The sequence below is a fragment of the Calypte anna genome, chromosome 1 (assembly GCF_003957555.1).
Source record: "Calypte anna isolate BGI_N300 chromosome 1, bCalAnn1_v1.p, whole genome shotgun sequence".
Classification (NCBI taxonomy): domain Eukaryota; kingdom Metazoa; phylum Chordata; class Aves; order Apodiformes; family Trochilidae; genus Calypte; species Calypte anna.
The window spans coordinates 56,238,450-56,254,954 of record NC_044244.1 but is presented as its reverse complement, the minus strand read 5'-3'; the positions used below and the strand labels follow the sequence as shown (position 1 = coordinate 56,254,954).

At 41.4% G+C, this 16,505-nt stretch overlaps 2 protein-coding genes across 4 annotated transcripts; one reads left to right on the top strand and one right to left on the bottom strand.

Annotated features, from left to right (window-relative positions):
* Positions 1–3,259: 3,259 nt before the first annotated feature.
* C1H12orf73 (chromosome 1 C12orf73 homolog) lies at positions 3,260–5,394 on the bottom strand. Its single transcript, XM_008505612.2, has 2 exons — positions 5,131–5,394; positions 3,260–4,022 (listed from the first exon to the last, which is right to left on the bottom strand). The coding sequence occupies exons 1-2, from the start codon at positions 5,236–5,238 to the stop codon at positions 3,927–3,929; spliced, it is 204 nt and encodes a 67-aa protein (XP_008503834.1). The 5' UTR covers positions 5,239–5,394; the 3' UTR covers positions 3,260–3,926.
* A 210-nt stretch (positions 5,395–5,604) lies between these two features.
* Positions 5,605–16,259, top strand: TDG (thymine DNA glycosylase). Of its 3 annotated transcripts, none has more exons than XM_030452586.1 (10): positions 5,605–5,707; positions 7,942–8,090; positions 10,642–10,871; positions 11,374–11,443; positions 12,339–12,474; positions 12,554–12,636; positions 12,716–12,810; positions 14,512–14,683; positions 14,987–15,115; positions 15,350–16,259. In XM_030452586.1, exons 2-10 carry the CDS (start codon positions 7,997–7,999, stop codon positions 15,484–15,486), a joined length of 1,146 nt encoding a protein of 381 aa, XP_030308446.1. In that variant the 5' UTR covers positions 5,605–5,707; positions 7,942–7,996; the 3' UTR covers positions 15,487–16,259. The 3 variants fall into 3 exon arrangements, with proteins under 3 accessions (XP_030308446.1, XP_030308440.1, XP_030308451.1); XM_030452580.1 differs by lacking the exon at positions 5,605–5,707 and adding an exon at positions 5,734–5,826; XM_030452591.1 differs by lacking the exon at positions 5,605–5,707 and adding an exon at positions 5,912–5,928.
* Positions 16,260–16,505: the final 246 nt, after the last annotated feature.

Sequence of the window (16,505 nt, the reverse complement as noted above, 5' to 3'; positions counted from 1 at the left end):
GTGTACAGAAGCATAGTGCTTCCGTACAGCAACTCCAGGACCACTCCAGTGTTTGATAGCTTAACTCTCATGCAGTTTGAGGTTCAGCAGTCTGAAGTGAAATAAACGTATGAGGTGAGGGCACTAAACACTGACTTGAACTTGTTTTCCATTTACTTTTACTAGGCTGTTTCCATTTACTGGTTTCATGCAATAAACACGCCTTGTTATCAGTATTTTTTTGAGTTAGGCTTTATACAGAGATTTTGCCTTTATTCAAGTATGCTGCTTAGGACTTCAAGGAATGGGAGCTTGGTGTTGATTTTTTTTTTTTTTTTTCATGTCTCGGGTGCACTGGGAGAGCCTTTTTTATTAGAGCATGCTGACTTGATCCAACCTGAGTGTGGTTCAGCAGCTAGCAGTATCGATTTTAATAGCCATCTGTTGCTAGGAAGTTACTGAATAGGGCAGGTGCACCATTTCTTCAGGAATGGTCCTCTTGGTACAGCTGTGCAACTTTGTCTTTTCTGCTCCCTAGCATTCAAGTGCTGCTGAGGTTTTGATTTAATACTCCTAAAATACCACTTCTACTGCCAGGTGTCTGGGCACCCTTATGACTTCTGGCCATATGTGAGAAGCAAATCTGGCTTCCCTCTGTGTGGTTAAGAGTTCTGCAGCTAACAAACCAAACAGGAAGCGTAGGGTTGCTTGCTACAGTGTTCTTAATCTGTTAATTACTTGTAGATTTAAGCAACCTTTGTTCTGTTACTTAGCTAAGTTCTCAGTACCTCAGTTGCTTTTAGGGTTACATATCTGATTTAGAAATAATAAAGAGTGCACATGAGAGTCATGCTCTGTGCTGCTGCTTCTTCAGCTGATGATACCATGTGCAACATAGCTGTGGTCCAGCTGCTTTCTGTACCTTGGAGTGACAAGTGTTTGCTATAAATAAGCACAAGATCCAGTTGCAAACTTGTTTTTATTTTCTGGGGGGAGAGGGAGGTGTCTGCCCTATGAAGTAATATGGTGCCAGTGCTGGAAGATGTGTCTCCCAGTCACAGTCAGGCTATTTCTTTCAGTGGCACAGTCATGCTGATTCTAGGGGTGTCAGCTCTACTGTTATAACTGGTGGAGTGCGAACACTGCTGTTCCTAAATGGGCACTGAGAACAGCTTCCTCAGTGCTAGAAAAGGCTGGGGTAAAACAGGTGCTCCCTGTTGCTCAGTTTCCATTAGCTGCAGGATATGTTTAGAAACTCAAGCCAAATTAGTAGTAACTTCCCTCTGCAGCCCTTAGCTCTGAAAAGCCTTTAGAAAAGAGAGAAATGGATCTAGTATGTCTGAAATGAACAACAGACACAATAACCTAATGAAATATAAGCAACAGGCTGGGGAATCCCATCTCTTTAAAGGGATAATTGAAAGTGCTCTTTCTGCCTCAGTTCTGTACCTGCACTGGAGTTACTAAGATGTTCTTATTGGTTGATTACATTTGGGGCTTAATGTCTGAGGTTTATGTGAGGCCTTTTTTAGACTGTTATGACTGATAAGTGTGTCTGAGATACAGAGCTGGTGATCTTGTGATATTAAGGACAGACTGCAGCCTGAAGGTCCCCATGGGCACATAAAAGAGGGGACTTACCCCACCTCAGCTTTTCTGCTCGAGCCAAGAGTTGCAAACTGAAAGAGCAATGGCGCTATCTCTAAACAATTCCTCCCTAGGAAAACCCTTTGTAAACTTACAGCAGTTTCACAGATGGAACAGATGTAAAAGTAGCACTTTCACTGATTTATGTTGGAATCCCTTGGCTATTACAAGAGCTCCAAGTACTTTGGCAATAGGAATTTGGAAGCTTTCTGTTACCTTGATGACTTTATCTGTCAGATTGTTTTTATTTCCCAAGTTAAACCTGAAAACTGATAAAGCCTGTTCCATCTCTGGGTACCTTCCTCAAAGGAAGGCAATCCCCAGCCTTCACAAGCTCTCCTTAATAACATTGAAAAATGGGTTGTACAATCTTTGAAGGATGTTGACTTTGTGTATCAGATTCCTGGTACAAGACTTCTGTGGCAACCCTGTTTCAGGACTGAAAGGTAAACCTCTGCTACTTAGTTCAGAGCTTTATATATTTACAGCTATCAAGAGCAACTGTAAACAAAAGATGCCCAAACATACATAATTTCAGTGTTTTTTACCATTTTAATAGAATCATTTCAGTTGGAAAAGACCTTCAAGATAAACTTAACCTAGCATGAAACCTCATCCACCACTAAACCGTGTCCCTTAGCACCCCATCTACACAGCTTTTAAATACGTCCAGGGATGGAGATTCCACCACTCCCCTGGGCAGCCCATTCCAGTGCCCGACAACTCTCTCAAGTGAGGAAGGTTCTTCTGTTATCCCATCTAAACCTTGGCTGGCACAACTTCAGGCCATTTCCTTTTGTTCTGTCACTTGTTCCTAAGGAAAAGAAACCAACCCCCACACTGCTTACAGCCCCCTTTCGGGTAGTTGTGGAGTGATAAAGTCTCCCCTTACCCTCCTTCAGACTAAATAATTCCAGTTCCCTCAGCTGCTGCTTGTAAGAGCTGTGCTCTGGAGCCTTCACCAGCTTCACTGCCCTTCTCTGAGCTCTCTCCAACACCTCGGTGTCCTTGTAGGGAGGGGCCCAAAAAACTGAACACAATAGTCAAGATGCAGCCTCACCAGCACCAAGTACAAGGGGATGATCACCTTCTGCTGGCCACACTGTGATAACAAGCCAAGATGCTGTTGGCCTTGGCCACCTGGGCACATTGCTGGCTTATGCTCAGCCAGGTGTTGACCAACACCCCAAGGTCCCTTTCCAGCAGGCAGCTTTCCACCCACTCTTCTCCAAGTTTGTAACCTAAAGATTGTTGTGACTCCTGTGTAGGACCCAACATTTGGCTTTGCTGAATCAACCCCACACACAATTGGGCTCAGCCCATCAATCCAGCCTGTCCAGGTCCCTCTGCAGAGCCTTCCTACTGCAGATCAACACTTGCACCCCACTTAGTGTCATCTGCAAAGTCACCAAGGGTGCACTTGACACCCCTGTCCAGATCACTGCTAAAATATTAAAGGGAACTGGCACCAACACTGAGCTCCGAGAAACACCACTTGGGACTGGCTACCAGCTGGATTTACATTCCCCCCAGCACTTTGGGCCCAGCCAGCCATCCAGACAGTTCTTCATCCAGCAAAGCATAAACCCATCCAAGCCATGAGCAGCCAGTGTCTCCAAGAGAATGCTGTGGGAAAGGGTGTCAAAAGCTTTATTAAAATCTCATTTTAACTAACAACCAAGCTGCAAGATCCTCCCTAGCCTTATAGAAGACCAAAGTGGAGTTCCTGTTAGCAATACAAACAGAAAGCAATATAATTGCTGTAAGCATTATTAGTCCAGAGCAAGAAGTGCTGCAATAAGGAATCATCCTCACTTACACCTGCACTCACATACTGTGCTAGGCTCATGTCCAGTAACCCTGAGTTAAAATTTTTACAAGGCAGGAAATGCCAAGGGGTAAGTGGGGCAGATGAACAGCTCAGCTTACTAAGGCTACAAAGTGGTCACAGAAGCTCGACTTTTCAGCATGCTAAACCTCCTATACCTGTCAATCAGCTTTAAAGTTTCCAATTCCATCAGACTTGCCAATGTGAGTTTACATCTTTACTCTGAAGGATACTTACACTGCAATCAAGATTAAGAAACCATAAGCATTTTGGCACACAGCCAACTGGAATTTTAACAGTACTCATCATAAGTTTCATTTTAATGCTGCCAGTAACTCAAAAGAAACAAAACAAACAAAAAAAAAAAAAAAGGCAAAGCATTAAGGGAATATACGTATTTTGTACATGGATCTTTGTTGAGATGATTGAACAAATTATTTTATCAGTTCTAATTTTCACAGCATAATTCTGGTCACTGCTGTGAAGTCTGAACTTCGCTTGATCTTGCTTTTAGACCCAACAGTTCTGTTCTCAGTTCTCCAGGCTTAGGAGGTATTTCAGGTATACTCTGTTAAAAACAGAGAAAGACATCAGTGTTTTGTCAGAAGAAAAACAAAACTGAAAACCAGTAAACAAGAATTCTCTCTAAAGATACAGCATTGTAAATAAATTGTGACTATGCTGCCCCCCTTTTTGAACCGACTCTAATTCTCGCATGCAAAACATCTTAAAAATTAACCTATAACCTTTTTGTGATCTGACTTCTGTTTCAAAGTAGCAAAATAGTATTTGAAACAAAGAAGGGGAAGGGAAGAACAGGCACTTTCTTTTAAAGGAACAAAGCTTTTTTTTTTGTCAAAAAAGTTCCCTGCTTCTACTTTTTGATTTTAAAAATAAAGCTCTAAAATGGGACATGAGATTTTTAGCAAAGGAAAAAACACTATATGACATTTTAAAAACTGCATCTCCTCAAAATTCTTCCTAGTGGTGTCGATAATCCTGAATAAATATACCTATTTTCCTGTAATGAAGCACTACAGTAGTGACTATTAAAAATACATAAATTCATATGCCTCTACCAATTATTTAAGCCTCATTTGCCTAACATTTTACTTGGTAGCACAAGCATGGTGATTTTAAGCTTACTCCTATTTGAAAACAGCAGTGATTAAAACCAAACCAAAGTGTACGAGAGGGGGATAAGACTTAAAAGGCCTCCAAGAAACTAACTCAACAATTAATATCCCTGGTGGATGCTGTCATTTGGTTCTCTGTTACTAATTTTGTCATTCTTGACTCTCAGCCTGTCATTGTTTCTAATATAAATCTTTGGCTATCTTCATTTCCATGACCGAAAAGTCAGTCTGTTTAAATAATGTAGCAAAGCCCCTTCTCTCCATTTTCACGTTATTTTCAAAACCCAACATCCCCCCGGTAGAAACCCCTCCCGAAAAAACCTGCACAGCTTTTTAATTTCGGTACCAAAACTGAAGGCAGTTCCCAAGAGAACACCTGGCTGCCTGGACACTGCTTCTTCAGAGGCTGCTCAATTTTTTCCAACAGGCCAGAGACTTTTCCAACAAAAAATCCCCACTTCTACAGGAGACCCTCCATCCCCCAAACACGCTGCCAAGCTCCTCAGAACCACCAGCGACCGGAACCACCCGAACACTTACAAGGTCAGGCCTGTAGTACCTATGCACGACCTCGGCACCGGCGAACATGGCGAGCATGCTGGCCGCCAGCGCCTTCAGGTAGGTGGGCCAGGGCACGCCGGCGGGCATGGCCGGGAGGTGAAACCGGCGGCCCTTCGCCTCTTCAGGGAGGAGCTCGCCCGAGGAGCCTCAGCGGGTGTGGGCGACGGCCCCGCGGAGGGCGTTTGGAGCCCCTTTCGCCTCCCTTCCCGATACGCGTCGGACATGCGTCATCTCCACCCCCCCCCCATCCGGGGCTGCCGCAGCATGGCGCGGCGGCGGTGCCGAGGCCCGCCCCTGGTGGCGGATCACCCTGCCGCGATTGAGGCAGAAAAAGCGTAAGCCCCGAACTCCTCAGGCTACGAGGGAAGAGGCGGCCCAACGGGACGAACCCACAGGACTGCTCCCGACCCTAATCCCCGGGCTAGGCCGCAGGGAGCCGCCTCCCTTCCTCCCGACGCCTGACCTAGGACCGCCCCCCCCTCCCTGCCAGCCCCTCCAGCCGGCGCCGCGCTCCCATTGGCCGGCGCGCGTCACGTGAGGCGGGTCTGCCGGGCAGGTCGGTCGGAGCGCTGAGGCGCTGAGGGGGGAGGGGGCGTCGGGGGGCGGGCGGTGACAAAAGCCCCAGCGGCGCCGGGAGGGTCGGCGGCCGGGAATGGAGGCCGAGGAGTTGGGAAGGTAGCGACGGGAGCTCGGAGCCGCGTTCTAGGCCTTGCTTTAAGGCCATCGCCGTTGTCTTCCTCCTCTTTTCCTCCCGGTTCGGCGGCTGTCGGGGAACCGGTACCGGGCTGTGGCGACTTCCTCCCCCTTTCCCCTCTATGGGCACAAAGGGAGGAGAGGAGGGGGGCGGTCCCGCTGCGGAGTGGGAGGGGGCGAAGCGAGATGGGCCCGGGGCCGTGGGGCGGCCCTCTGCGCCGGGCTGAGGGGAGCGGGGAGCGGGGAGGGAGGCGCTGGGCCGTGGGGAGCGGGGGTGGCGGTGCCGTGTTGGGGTGTCCCGAGTGGGCGCCGAGGAGGGAGATGAGCGCAGCGGTGTCTGTGCTTGGGAGGGCGGCGGGACGGTGGGGAAGTGCGGAGATTGCTGGGGGTAAAACGGGACCGGCGTGCGGGAGGAGTCCTGCGGGGTGCGTGGGTGCGTGTGCTTACTGGGGAGAGTGGGTGTCTGCTGGTGGGTGGGGGGAGGTGTTTGGGGGAGGGTCCCAGGGGTAGGAAACTGAACGTATTCATGTCAGTGTTGTGTAACAGATACATGGGTAACGAATTAACTGGTTAATGAGCCTGTGTGTGGAAAAAATATCTAAAAAAGAAAAAACAAAAAAGCCACCACATTTGAGGGTTAGAGGTGGGGGTAAATGCTTTCATCTCCTTACCATAGGGTTAGAGTACTTGCTCATGATTAGGCACAGATTTTCCTCTGTTTAAAGAGGACTCTATCCCTTCGTAAGAAGGAGACTTTATATATACATAAAATTAAAAAAAAAGCACAAACGTATTATTATAAGACCGCTTGTTAGAAAGTGTTATTGGGTTAGCTGCTTTCACGTATGTATTACTTACCCTGTTTGCTCTGTTTAATGTAGTCTTTATTACATTATGAACTGGATTCTGTGTGCCTCAGTTGTGTTTCCTAGTGGAGATCTAAGTTTTGTTTGGTTCAGTAACTGCACAGGTATTTTATATAAAATGGAAATCTTCTAGTAGGAGGGGGTTGAGGTATTTATCATACCCTGAAAATCTCCTTTGACTCTGCTAGGCAACTTCCCCAGGAATCTGACTAACCTATGTTCAAATTTATTCTTGAACAGGGCAAGTATTTGGTTCTAAATCAATAGCTCGATGCCAAAAGTGCAAGCTATTCTGTCATAAATCTGATTTACACTGGGATTCTGAAATGAACTTAAGGACCCATTGCATAATAGAAAGCGATAGCTCCTTTTGAGAAATTTCTAAAGACCTAAAAACTATCTGTAGTTTTTATTAATAGCTCTGAGATGATAAAATTATTTCCTAAAAACTTAACATTCACAAAATCTTTCCTATGTACTTGTGTGGCAGTAGAATATACAGACAAGAAGGCGGCTGCACTAGGAAGAAGGGAATCACAGGATGAAGCAGAAGCTTGTGCTGGGGTGTGAGGGCCCTATGTGACTCATGAATGTATGGAGCAAAAAAGCTGTACACAGAAAAATGTCTTTGCTCATGAAAGGAGAATGAATGTGTGTGAGCACTTCTGTGTAGATTAAGTGCAATATTGGTGTTGGGATCCACTGTGTGTGATAGCATCTGCCACATGATTTGTTGAAGCTGTTTAATAATCTGCATAGTAACTAATGCTGTGTGGATTCATCATGCTGTGGAGACCAGAATGGTTCCTCCATTCTGTATCACATCAGACAACGTAACCGATGTAACATTAGGAAGATCTAAAACTTGGGACTCTTGGAAGTGCAACAAACTTAGACTTGCTTGTGTTGTGAATTGTCAGTATGTTTGTTAGACATTTTGTAATGTGTGTTTTTTCAGAGAAAAAAAAAAAGAAAAAGGAAAAACTCTTCACTTACACATGTGCTGTGATTTTTCCACGTTATAATATTTACTATTTAACATTGGCCTTAACATTCTCTGATACCAGCTAAGCAGTCAGACTGCTTAGTGACTTTGGATAATTTACTGCCTCGTTAATAGAGTCGTCAGAGAATATAAGTGCAGTACATGCCAGCCTTGATGTTTAAAGGCTATCTAAATAATAAATTTCTGAATTGTTGTCTCTTTTTTTTTTTTTCCTCTCTTTCTAAGATACTACGCATATCTTCAGCAAGCTCAAGCTTTTTACACATTTCCTTTCCATCAAATGATGACCGCAGCGCCTAACATGGAAATCATGACTGAGCAGCCGACTCTAGAGGGCATTGCAGAGCCAAACATTGCTCAGGAGCCTCCAAAAGGTAATTTGACTGGGCTGTGCTAACTGACACAGGATGTTAATAATCGACTGGAGAAAAAAAAAATAATTGGTGTTAAATTGCTTCTTTGGGCCTATTGGATTTTCTTTTCTTGATGCTCTCTGCGGGAGTATTGATTAATTGTATTTTTAAGTGATTTTTTTTTACTATACAATTAAAAAGATAAGAACTAAACCCAGGGGATAGAATTCACATTGTTCAGTCTCACACAATTATATTCTTGCAGGAAAACCAGATTTTTGTTTCAGTAGATAGATTTATCACTTTTAACTGATTTCAGGTTTTTAATATTACGTTACAGAAGTTTTTTTTTTTATTCCCCAAGAGAAGTACTGTATAACACTCACTATTTCAAATATTTTTGTTTAAGTAGTGTTTTGGTGTGTGTAGTAATCACGGATAGTGAGTTAGTTACTATACAGTGAGAATTGTTATTAGTGAGGCTTATTTAAACAAATACAAGCAATGTTGGAAAATTCCTGTATGTGACACAAGTTTTGTGCTCCATGCATTTATTCATTGCCTTACCTTATGCCCACTAGGATTTTGTACACTTAGGCTTTACACTAATATGCAAAGAAAAGATTCCATGTCCTGCTATTCTTACTCTTGGTCTTTGCCACATAAAAAAAGGCAGTGATCTCTGCCATGCTTAAATTCTGATTGTATAGCAAATATTCACACAGAGAGTTTCGTCTGGATTTAATACACAGATAGAGGTCAAGAGCTCTCTGTAGCAAGGTAATCTATTAGCCAGAAGCAATGACATTGCTTCTTTAAGTGCATCCTTTGACAAGCTTCAGATTTTCTTTTTTTTTTTTTTAAATGCTTGTCCAGATGAAATCATAAACCTCCAGTTTAAAGCAGATGCAGCTGCTCTCATTATTCACTACAGTGAGGATGCATCTCAAGTGCAGTACAGTCAGGGTTCTCTTGCAGCTCTGTTGTTGGATAATATGATGTCACGCCAAGCACACGGCTTGACTGCATTTTCAAGTATTTTTAGACATCCATCATCTTCTGTTGTGAAGCTGATCTTTAATATTTTTGCAAAAACTGAAAGCTGAGTAAGGCCTTTAAAGGCAGGTCTTGAAGATGTACCAAATGTGTGTGAAATTTACAGGAGCAGATATGAAAGGCAAAGGTTTGGAGTCTAGCTACTTGGTGTGATGAAAAAAAAAATTTAGCATTACCATCAGAAAGACTGCCCTGGTGTTGTTCATCTGTCCTGACAGGGTTCTGTTGGGAACCTGATCAGCATGAGAGTTAGGATAACATTGTCCTGCCTCATTTGTAGTATTATCCAACTTGGAGCAGTCAGAGTGTCTGTGGCACTTGGCTATCCCATGAGAAACTTCCTAGTTCTTCAAGGGGAAGTTTGAAAGAAAAAGCTGCTTATGTTCCTCACCAATTTTGTGTCTTTCTAATCTCTTGTAATTAGACTATAGCTTACTTACTTACAGCTGTTCTAAGCAGTCACTCCAGTGATGCCATGGGACTTTCACAAGATGTTTGTCCTTCTTTCAAGAAAGCTCAGGGCAAACAGAACCCCTAAGGGCAGTGCCCTGGTATTCACAGTATGTATTTCTTATCTCAGTTTAATCTAGATTTTTTTTTAAACATGACAAAGTTTCAGTTTTAAAGTAATAGATTACCTTGGCTCTTTGGTGATTGCTGCTGAATTTGTTTCCATACTTGTGAAGTTGTGTTCAGCAACTTGACATAATTAATAAAAAAGAACAGAGAACACTCTCTGCATGGTCATGTCATGACCAGTGCTTCTACTGGCTGAATCCCTAAGCTTTAGGGGCCAGAACATGAGGAAGTTTGAAATGAGCAGAGTGAGTACTTTACATTTGCATTTTGTAAGTAAAAATTCATGTTTGGTGTCACTGATTCAAACTGAGATCCTGAAGCTCTCAGGTGTTACCTTGCTATATGAGGCCCTGAACAGTATCTGTTCTGTAAACAACAAATTTTATCAGCTTATGCAGTGTTCAGCCTATCTGTTTGTGTTCTGACCAGCTTATACCTTACACTGTAGACAGTCCTTGAGATGTGTTGCTTTTGACATGCTGCTGAGTATCTTCAATGTGTTAAGTAATCAGTAGCAATCAACTTGAATATTTAGAAGCTGAAGTGTGAGTAGTAGACTAGAACTTACAATCGTGTTACTTGGAACTCAAGCTTTTATGTTCTGGCATATCCTCAGAAAGAAATTAAACTGTTTCAAAAGGAGTGTTCCATATAGCACAGAATCACCATAACCAAGTCATGAGGTTATTCTTGGTTTGTATCCTCAGTCTGCATACTTGAATGCAAGCAGTGTGTGTGTCTGTGGTACAGAGAAACCCAAGCCAGCTCTGCACTGAGCCTGCAAAACTGAGAGTTGTACAACAATTTAAAAAATAATTTTGAAGGTAGTTTTATCTACCTGATTTCTTTTTGTGTCCATTCATTTAGCTCAGGCTCTTTGAATATCCATACTGCAACATAAGAAATGTACAAAAATGGTATTTGCTCTGTGTTTCAGAAGCTAAAAGAGGAGGAAGGAAAAGAAAAGCCAAAGCAACTGAGCCAAAGCAACCCAAAAAGACCGCTGCTAAAAAAGAAAAATCAGCCAAATCCAAAGGCAAACAAGAAAAAATCACAGATACTTTTAAAGTCAAAAGAAAAGTGGACCGTTTTAATGGTGTATCTGAAGCTGAGCTTCTGACCAAGACTTTACCTGATATTTTGACTTTTGATCTGGACATTGTAATAGTAAGTATCTCAGTGCTACAAGATGAGGTAGAAAAGTGATTAATTAGTCTGTATGCACTGTTTATGACCTACATTCGTTCTGCTTATTTATCTGTATTGCTTATGTGACAAGATCTTGCAAGATAAAAGTACATAAACTGTTTCCTGTGGGTAGAGCTGCTTTGCATTTTCTGTTAAAAATCATAGTAACAGTTCTGATTTCTGAGAAGCCTAAAGCTTACGTATAATACAGTACTGAGAGACCATTACTTGATATTCTGTTTACTGGAAGCACTGCACCAGTAGATGTAAAACATTCTGAGCTGCTTCTCTTTTGACTTTGCTTATCTAAACAAGACATTGCAATGGAATGGTCAGTCTTTTAAAATAATGATGGAAGGTACTATTAACTATGTATTGTTTATTGTCAGTAAAAGATAATGAGTGTCCTTACTGTAATTTGATTGAATTCCTGATTAGCAAGTCGTGTTCTCATCCTTAAAATGGATTGATATCTTTGTAGATTGGTATAAACCCTGGCTTGATGGCAGCTTACAAAGGACATCATTACCCTGGACCTGGAAACCATTTTTGTATGTCTTTGCTTTCCTGTCTTGTTACAGAATTTGTAGAACTTTTTTAGAATCTGTGACATCTTAATTGAACTGGTTTAACTTTTGGTTCTTGCTTTATGTTGTTGTTATGCAGAAAGTGATTTATATCCATTTGTATCCTGTCAAATACCATACACAAAAAGGAACAAAAGAGGAATAATAAGAGGAATAATCAGTGACTTTCAGTGCAGGTTTTAGCAAAAACAGTTTACCAGATTACATTACCAAATAACTTCTTGGCCTGTTAGTGTACAGAATAAGGAATAAAAATTAAATCTCTAGTACTTGAGTTAGCAAGAGTAAGTCAATAGGCATCAATATCTGATACAAAATAAAGCTACACACATTTTCCAAAAAATGCATTCCAGCAAGCCGTCTTTTGTTTGTATTTATTAATCTCTGCTAAACAAGCTTTCTAACTGATGAAAAAGCAAAAAGCATTGCCCCTTCCCAGCAGGCATATGCATCTTGTGTACCTGATGGCAATGACAAGGATGTAAGAGAAAGCAAACACTTCTTGTATTTGCTGTCTTCTTTCCCACAAAAATCCAAATTTGATCACATTCACTCCCTGCTTAAGTGAATCACAAAATGTATGCTTTTTTCTTTTATTCAGAATAAAATCTTGTTTCAGTACATAGAATCATGGTGAGAAATTCCTGTTGTTCATTAGGTAGATAAAGTAATTTTGGCTATTTTAAAATTTTCTGGATAGGACAATAATCTTCCCAAGTTAGCTGATGCTTTGTTAACATGGTTTCCTCCCTTAGCATTCCAGTAGTCTGATAGTCAAGGGGGTTTTTTGGTTTTATGGGGGTTTTTTCAGTTTTTTTTCCTTACTGAGAAGGCAAATACATATCTTCCTACTTCACAGGGAAGTGTCTGTTCATGTCTGGCCTAAGTAATGAACAGCTGAACCATATGGATGACCACACCTTGCCACATAAATATGGGATTGGATTTACAAACATGGTTGAAAGGACAACACCTGGAAGCAAGGACCTTTCCAGGTGGGATAACAAAGGAGCATATCACACTTATTCATTAATTAATAGTTATGATTGTAATTTTGAGTACTTTCTCTTTTAGCAAGGAGTTTCGGGAAGGAGGGCGAATTCTGATGCAGAAGTTACAGAAGTATAAACCTCGTATAGCAGCTTTCAATGGAAAATGTGAGAATCTTGACTTTAAATTTGTTTTTTCTGTAGTTTGGGGTGGTTGTCCATTTATCCCATCTTCTTTTCATTTTAGGTATTTATGAAATTTTTAGTAAAGAAGTTTTTGGAATAAAAGTTAAGAACTTAGAATTTGGACTGCAGCCACACAAGGTGCCAGATACAGAAACTGTAAGTATTGATACTGAGAAACATGAGGAAGCATGCAGATTTTATTTGGGAAATGATATACTATGGTGAATCATAGAATCATAGAATTGGCTGGGTTGGAAGGGACCTCAGAGATCATCAAGTCCAACCCTTGAACCACTGCTGCAGTTACCAGACCATGGCACTGAGTGCCACATCCAGTCTCTTTTTAAATATCTTCAGGGATGGAGAATCCACTACTTCCCTGGGCAGCCCATTCCAATGCTTGATCACTCTCTCTGTAAAGAAATTCTTTCTAATATCCAACCTAAACTTCCCATGGCACAACTTAAGACTGTGCCCTCTTGTCTTGTTGAAAGTCGTTTGGCGAAAGAGACCAACCCCCATCTGGCTACACCCTCCTTTCAGGGAGTTGTAGAGAGTGAATGGGTTAGTGCATTTTCTGAGAACTGTCTAAAATACAAACAAAATACGTGCTTTTATGATAACTGTTACCTACTTTCATCTGATTCTCTGTGTCCAGCTCCCTCTCTGTTTGTATTACTGAATCTTGATGCCAAAGTGACCATAGTGCCAGTTGTGCCACTTAGTGGCACTTTTCTTAGTGAAAAGACTAAGTCCATCGTTGTGCTGTTTCATACTGAAGCTGCAGTATGACTGGATCTGGGCATGCCCAAGCACTTCCACCAGATCCAGTCTTACAAAGCTGATTTGCAGCTTGAAATTAAATTGGACACTTAAAGATAATACAGACAGTTTGATGAAGAGTGCATTAGTCATAGATGTCTAGTGCTGGAAGATATCTCAAGAGACCAGACTTATGTATCATCACAAACAGGTTTGTTTAACCTGTTCTTATAAACAGGTTAAGGTAAAGGCTGCCAACACTACCTGCAAAGGTAGCTTATTCTATTGCCTTTCAAAGGTTTGGATTGGTTTTATTTCTGTTTCAAATTACTAGTGCTGCAAGTTTAAGCTTAGTTTCAGCTGTCCTTCTCTAAAGGTGAAGTATTGCCACCAGAGCTTGAAGAACTGGTGGTAATTAAGTGCTTGCTTCTTAAGTAGTTCTTAAAGATTTCTGCAGTATATGTATTTGTAAGAGAGATCAATAATCCTCTTTACTAGTACTTCTTCATAAATACTGCAATGGTAATAAAGCATTTTTGACGCAGTTCCTCTTTTCTGAACTAGCTTTATGTCTTTAGAGCTGTTGGCAGAGGTAGAGACAGTTAAGTTGGCTTAAACCATGCTAAAACCAGAGTTTCAAATCCTGGCAAAAGTGGTGCAGACACACTTGACCCAGAGGCCAGGCTCATTAACCTGTGGTGCCTCCTTCACTGGTTTGGGCTCTTTGCACACTATCCCATACTCCCCTGGGGATTTTCAGGCTCAGAGCTTTGCTTGCTCAAGGAGCTCTGGAGTGTGTTCCACTCTTTGTTACACACTTGTAAATTCTACTTCTTCTAACACATACTGTACTGCTGCTTCTGCAACACATTAACAACAGATGTGAAATTCATCCTCTCTTCAGCATCTGATAATCAGCCCTTCTCTTTGGGGCCAGACATCTACCTGGCAAAGGAAAACTCAAGGTGCCTTTCATCCTCTCCCAGCGCCACCCGTGGCATTTTTAGTTGAAGTTTGTACAAAGGGTTAAAAGCAATGAGTTTGACTGTCAAGTCCAGTAATGCTTTGTTTTTTTTTTTCACTCTTTGTCTCCAGCTCTGCTATGTTATGCCATCATCCAGTGCAAGATGTGCTCAGTTTCCTCGTGCACAAGATAAAGTTCATTATTACATAAAGCTGAAAGACTTAAGAGATCAACTGAAAGGCATTGCACCCAACACAGAGGTGCAGGAGGTGCAGTACACATTTGACTTGCAACTTGCACAAGGTAGAGTGATTGTTTTGTTAGTCCTTTTTAAAATGTAGTGTAATATACAACACAACTAGCAGTTTCTCAAGTGAAAAAGCAGTAAAGCTTAAGGGAAGAGATGTATCTCTAAAAGAGATGATTCTCTAAATCACATGACATAGAATTACACATTCCACTGTTATTACTGTCTTGATTATCTAAGGGGAGTGGGGATTGTATTGTAAAATGTGTGGCTTTTTTTTTTTTAAAGTGTTCTCTTATGAAAGCACTCTGATAATTTTTGTGCTGAATATTAATACTTGAGGTCCTCTCTTTTGGCAGAGGATGCTAAAAAGATGGCTGTCAAAGAAGAAAAATATGATCCAGGTTATGAAGCAGCATATGGAGGAGCTTACTGTGATCGTGCACCATATGAAAGTGAACAGTGCAATTTCTCTTCAAATGGATCTGGTAAAGTGTGGCAAATTAAGTTTTGAGTAGATGGATGAAAAATAGGAAAGAAGGAAAATGCAATTATATTTTTATTACTAAAGGTTTTTGGGGGGGCACTGGGGTTTGTTTGGAGATTTTGGGGGTTTTCTTGCTAGTGGAGTCATCTGTATTTTAATAATGCCACTTCCATCATTGGTGCCAACTGCATTTTTTTAACCATGTTTTACTATTTTTGTTTGCTTGTTTCAGAAGCAAGCAATCCACAGTACTGTGAGGGGTTGCCCTTTGGTGAGGTTCCTAATGGACAATGGATGACACATTCCTTTGCAGAGCAGATTCCAGAGTTCAATGCTGGTGGGACACAGGAAGAAGAGGGAAGCAGTGCATGAGAGCTGTCTCTTCTCAGCTATGCATACATGCTGCAGTTTTAATGCAGTGATCAAGATTGGTACCTCAGTTCTTCAACTGAAGCATTTTAATAGCATTTTATCTCCACTAGCTATTTTATTATAGTGCAAAGTAATTGTGTGGTAGGCTTAAAAACAACAAACTAGATAATATTAAGGAACTGTTCAAACTTTTTAAAAAAGAAGTTAGCCCTTTTTTTGTATATGAGTTTTATATTTAATGTATACCATTTCTTGCAGGTTTTGACAAATTGTTTTCTCATTTGTGAAGATTTCTTTGGGGTGCTAATTTTATTCCACAAATGGTAATGTAGAAGTAACAGCAGCAGCATACTTGTTACTGATGCCTCAATATTTGGATATCTCATAATTCTTTTATATGCAGAGAGGAAAATGGGAAGTGTACCCTTACCTTACATGAAATGGTGTTTTTAATTATGCACAGTTAAACAAATTGTGCTTTTTAAGTCGGCGTTTTACCTAGTTAAAATGTGCAGAAAGTTGTATTCTGCAGATGTGAGTAGAGTGTTTTCTGGATGGGAAGAAAGAGCTCTGTCTGTTCAGTGACTGGACCACATTCAGGATCAAGGGAGTAGAGACTGCATCTCAAGTCACAGCACTGGGGAAGAAAATCTGTGTCACACAGGACAGGGCCTAAATATTCTAGCTGAGCTGTTTTAGGGTCCATCTCTTTCCACCTTAAATTCCAATATATAGGACTGGAATTCCTTAAGAAAAAAACAAACAGAAAAACCCCAACAACTGAAAAACCAAAACCCATCAACAGAGATTCTTAAATTTGTGGCATTTAAGCTCTGGGTCATTGCTGGGTGATTGGTCTCTTCACCTGACCTTTACCAGGAGACCCTTTTGAAGGGATTACTTTGCAGGGAATGAAAGACTTGAATTGAAACCATGCACGGTTACATTGTTTACATCAGGTACAATTACCACAGGATGAAAGAGGTTTGCAGTTGAGTAGTTCCTACAATTCAGCTCTC

Bases quoted from the DNA above. Each gene is read 5' to 3' on its own strand.
- TDG (XM_030452580.1), top strand. From the start codon at position 5,804: ATGGAGGCCGAGGAGTTGGGAAG. The intron at 8,091-10,641 runs GTAATTTGACTG...TCTGTGTTTCAG, and splicing joins TGCTCAGGAGCCTCCAAAAG to AAGCTAAAAGAGGAGGAAGG. The intron at 12,475-12,553 runs GTGGGATAACAA...TTTCTCTTTTAG, and splicing joins GGAAGCAAGGACCTTTCCAG to CAAGGAGTTTCGGGAAGGAG.
- C1H12orf73 (XM_008505612.2), bottom strand. From the start codon at position 5,238: ATGCCCGCCGGCGTGCCCTGGCCCACCTACCTGAAGGCGCTGGCGGCC. The intron at 4,023-5,130 runs GTAAGTGTTCGG...TGTTTTTAACAG, and splicing joins GGTACTACAGGCCTGACCTT to AGTATACCTGAAATACCTCC.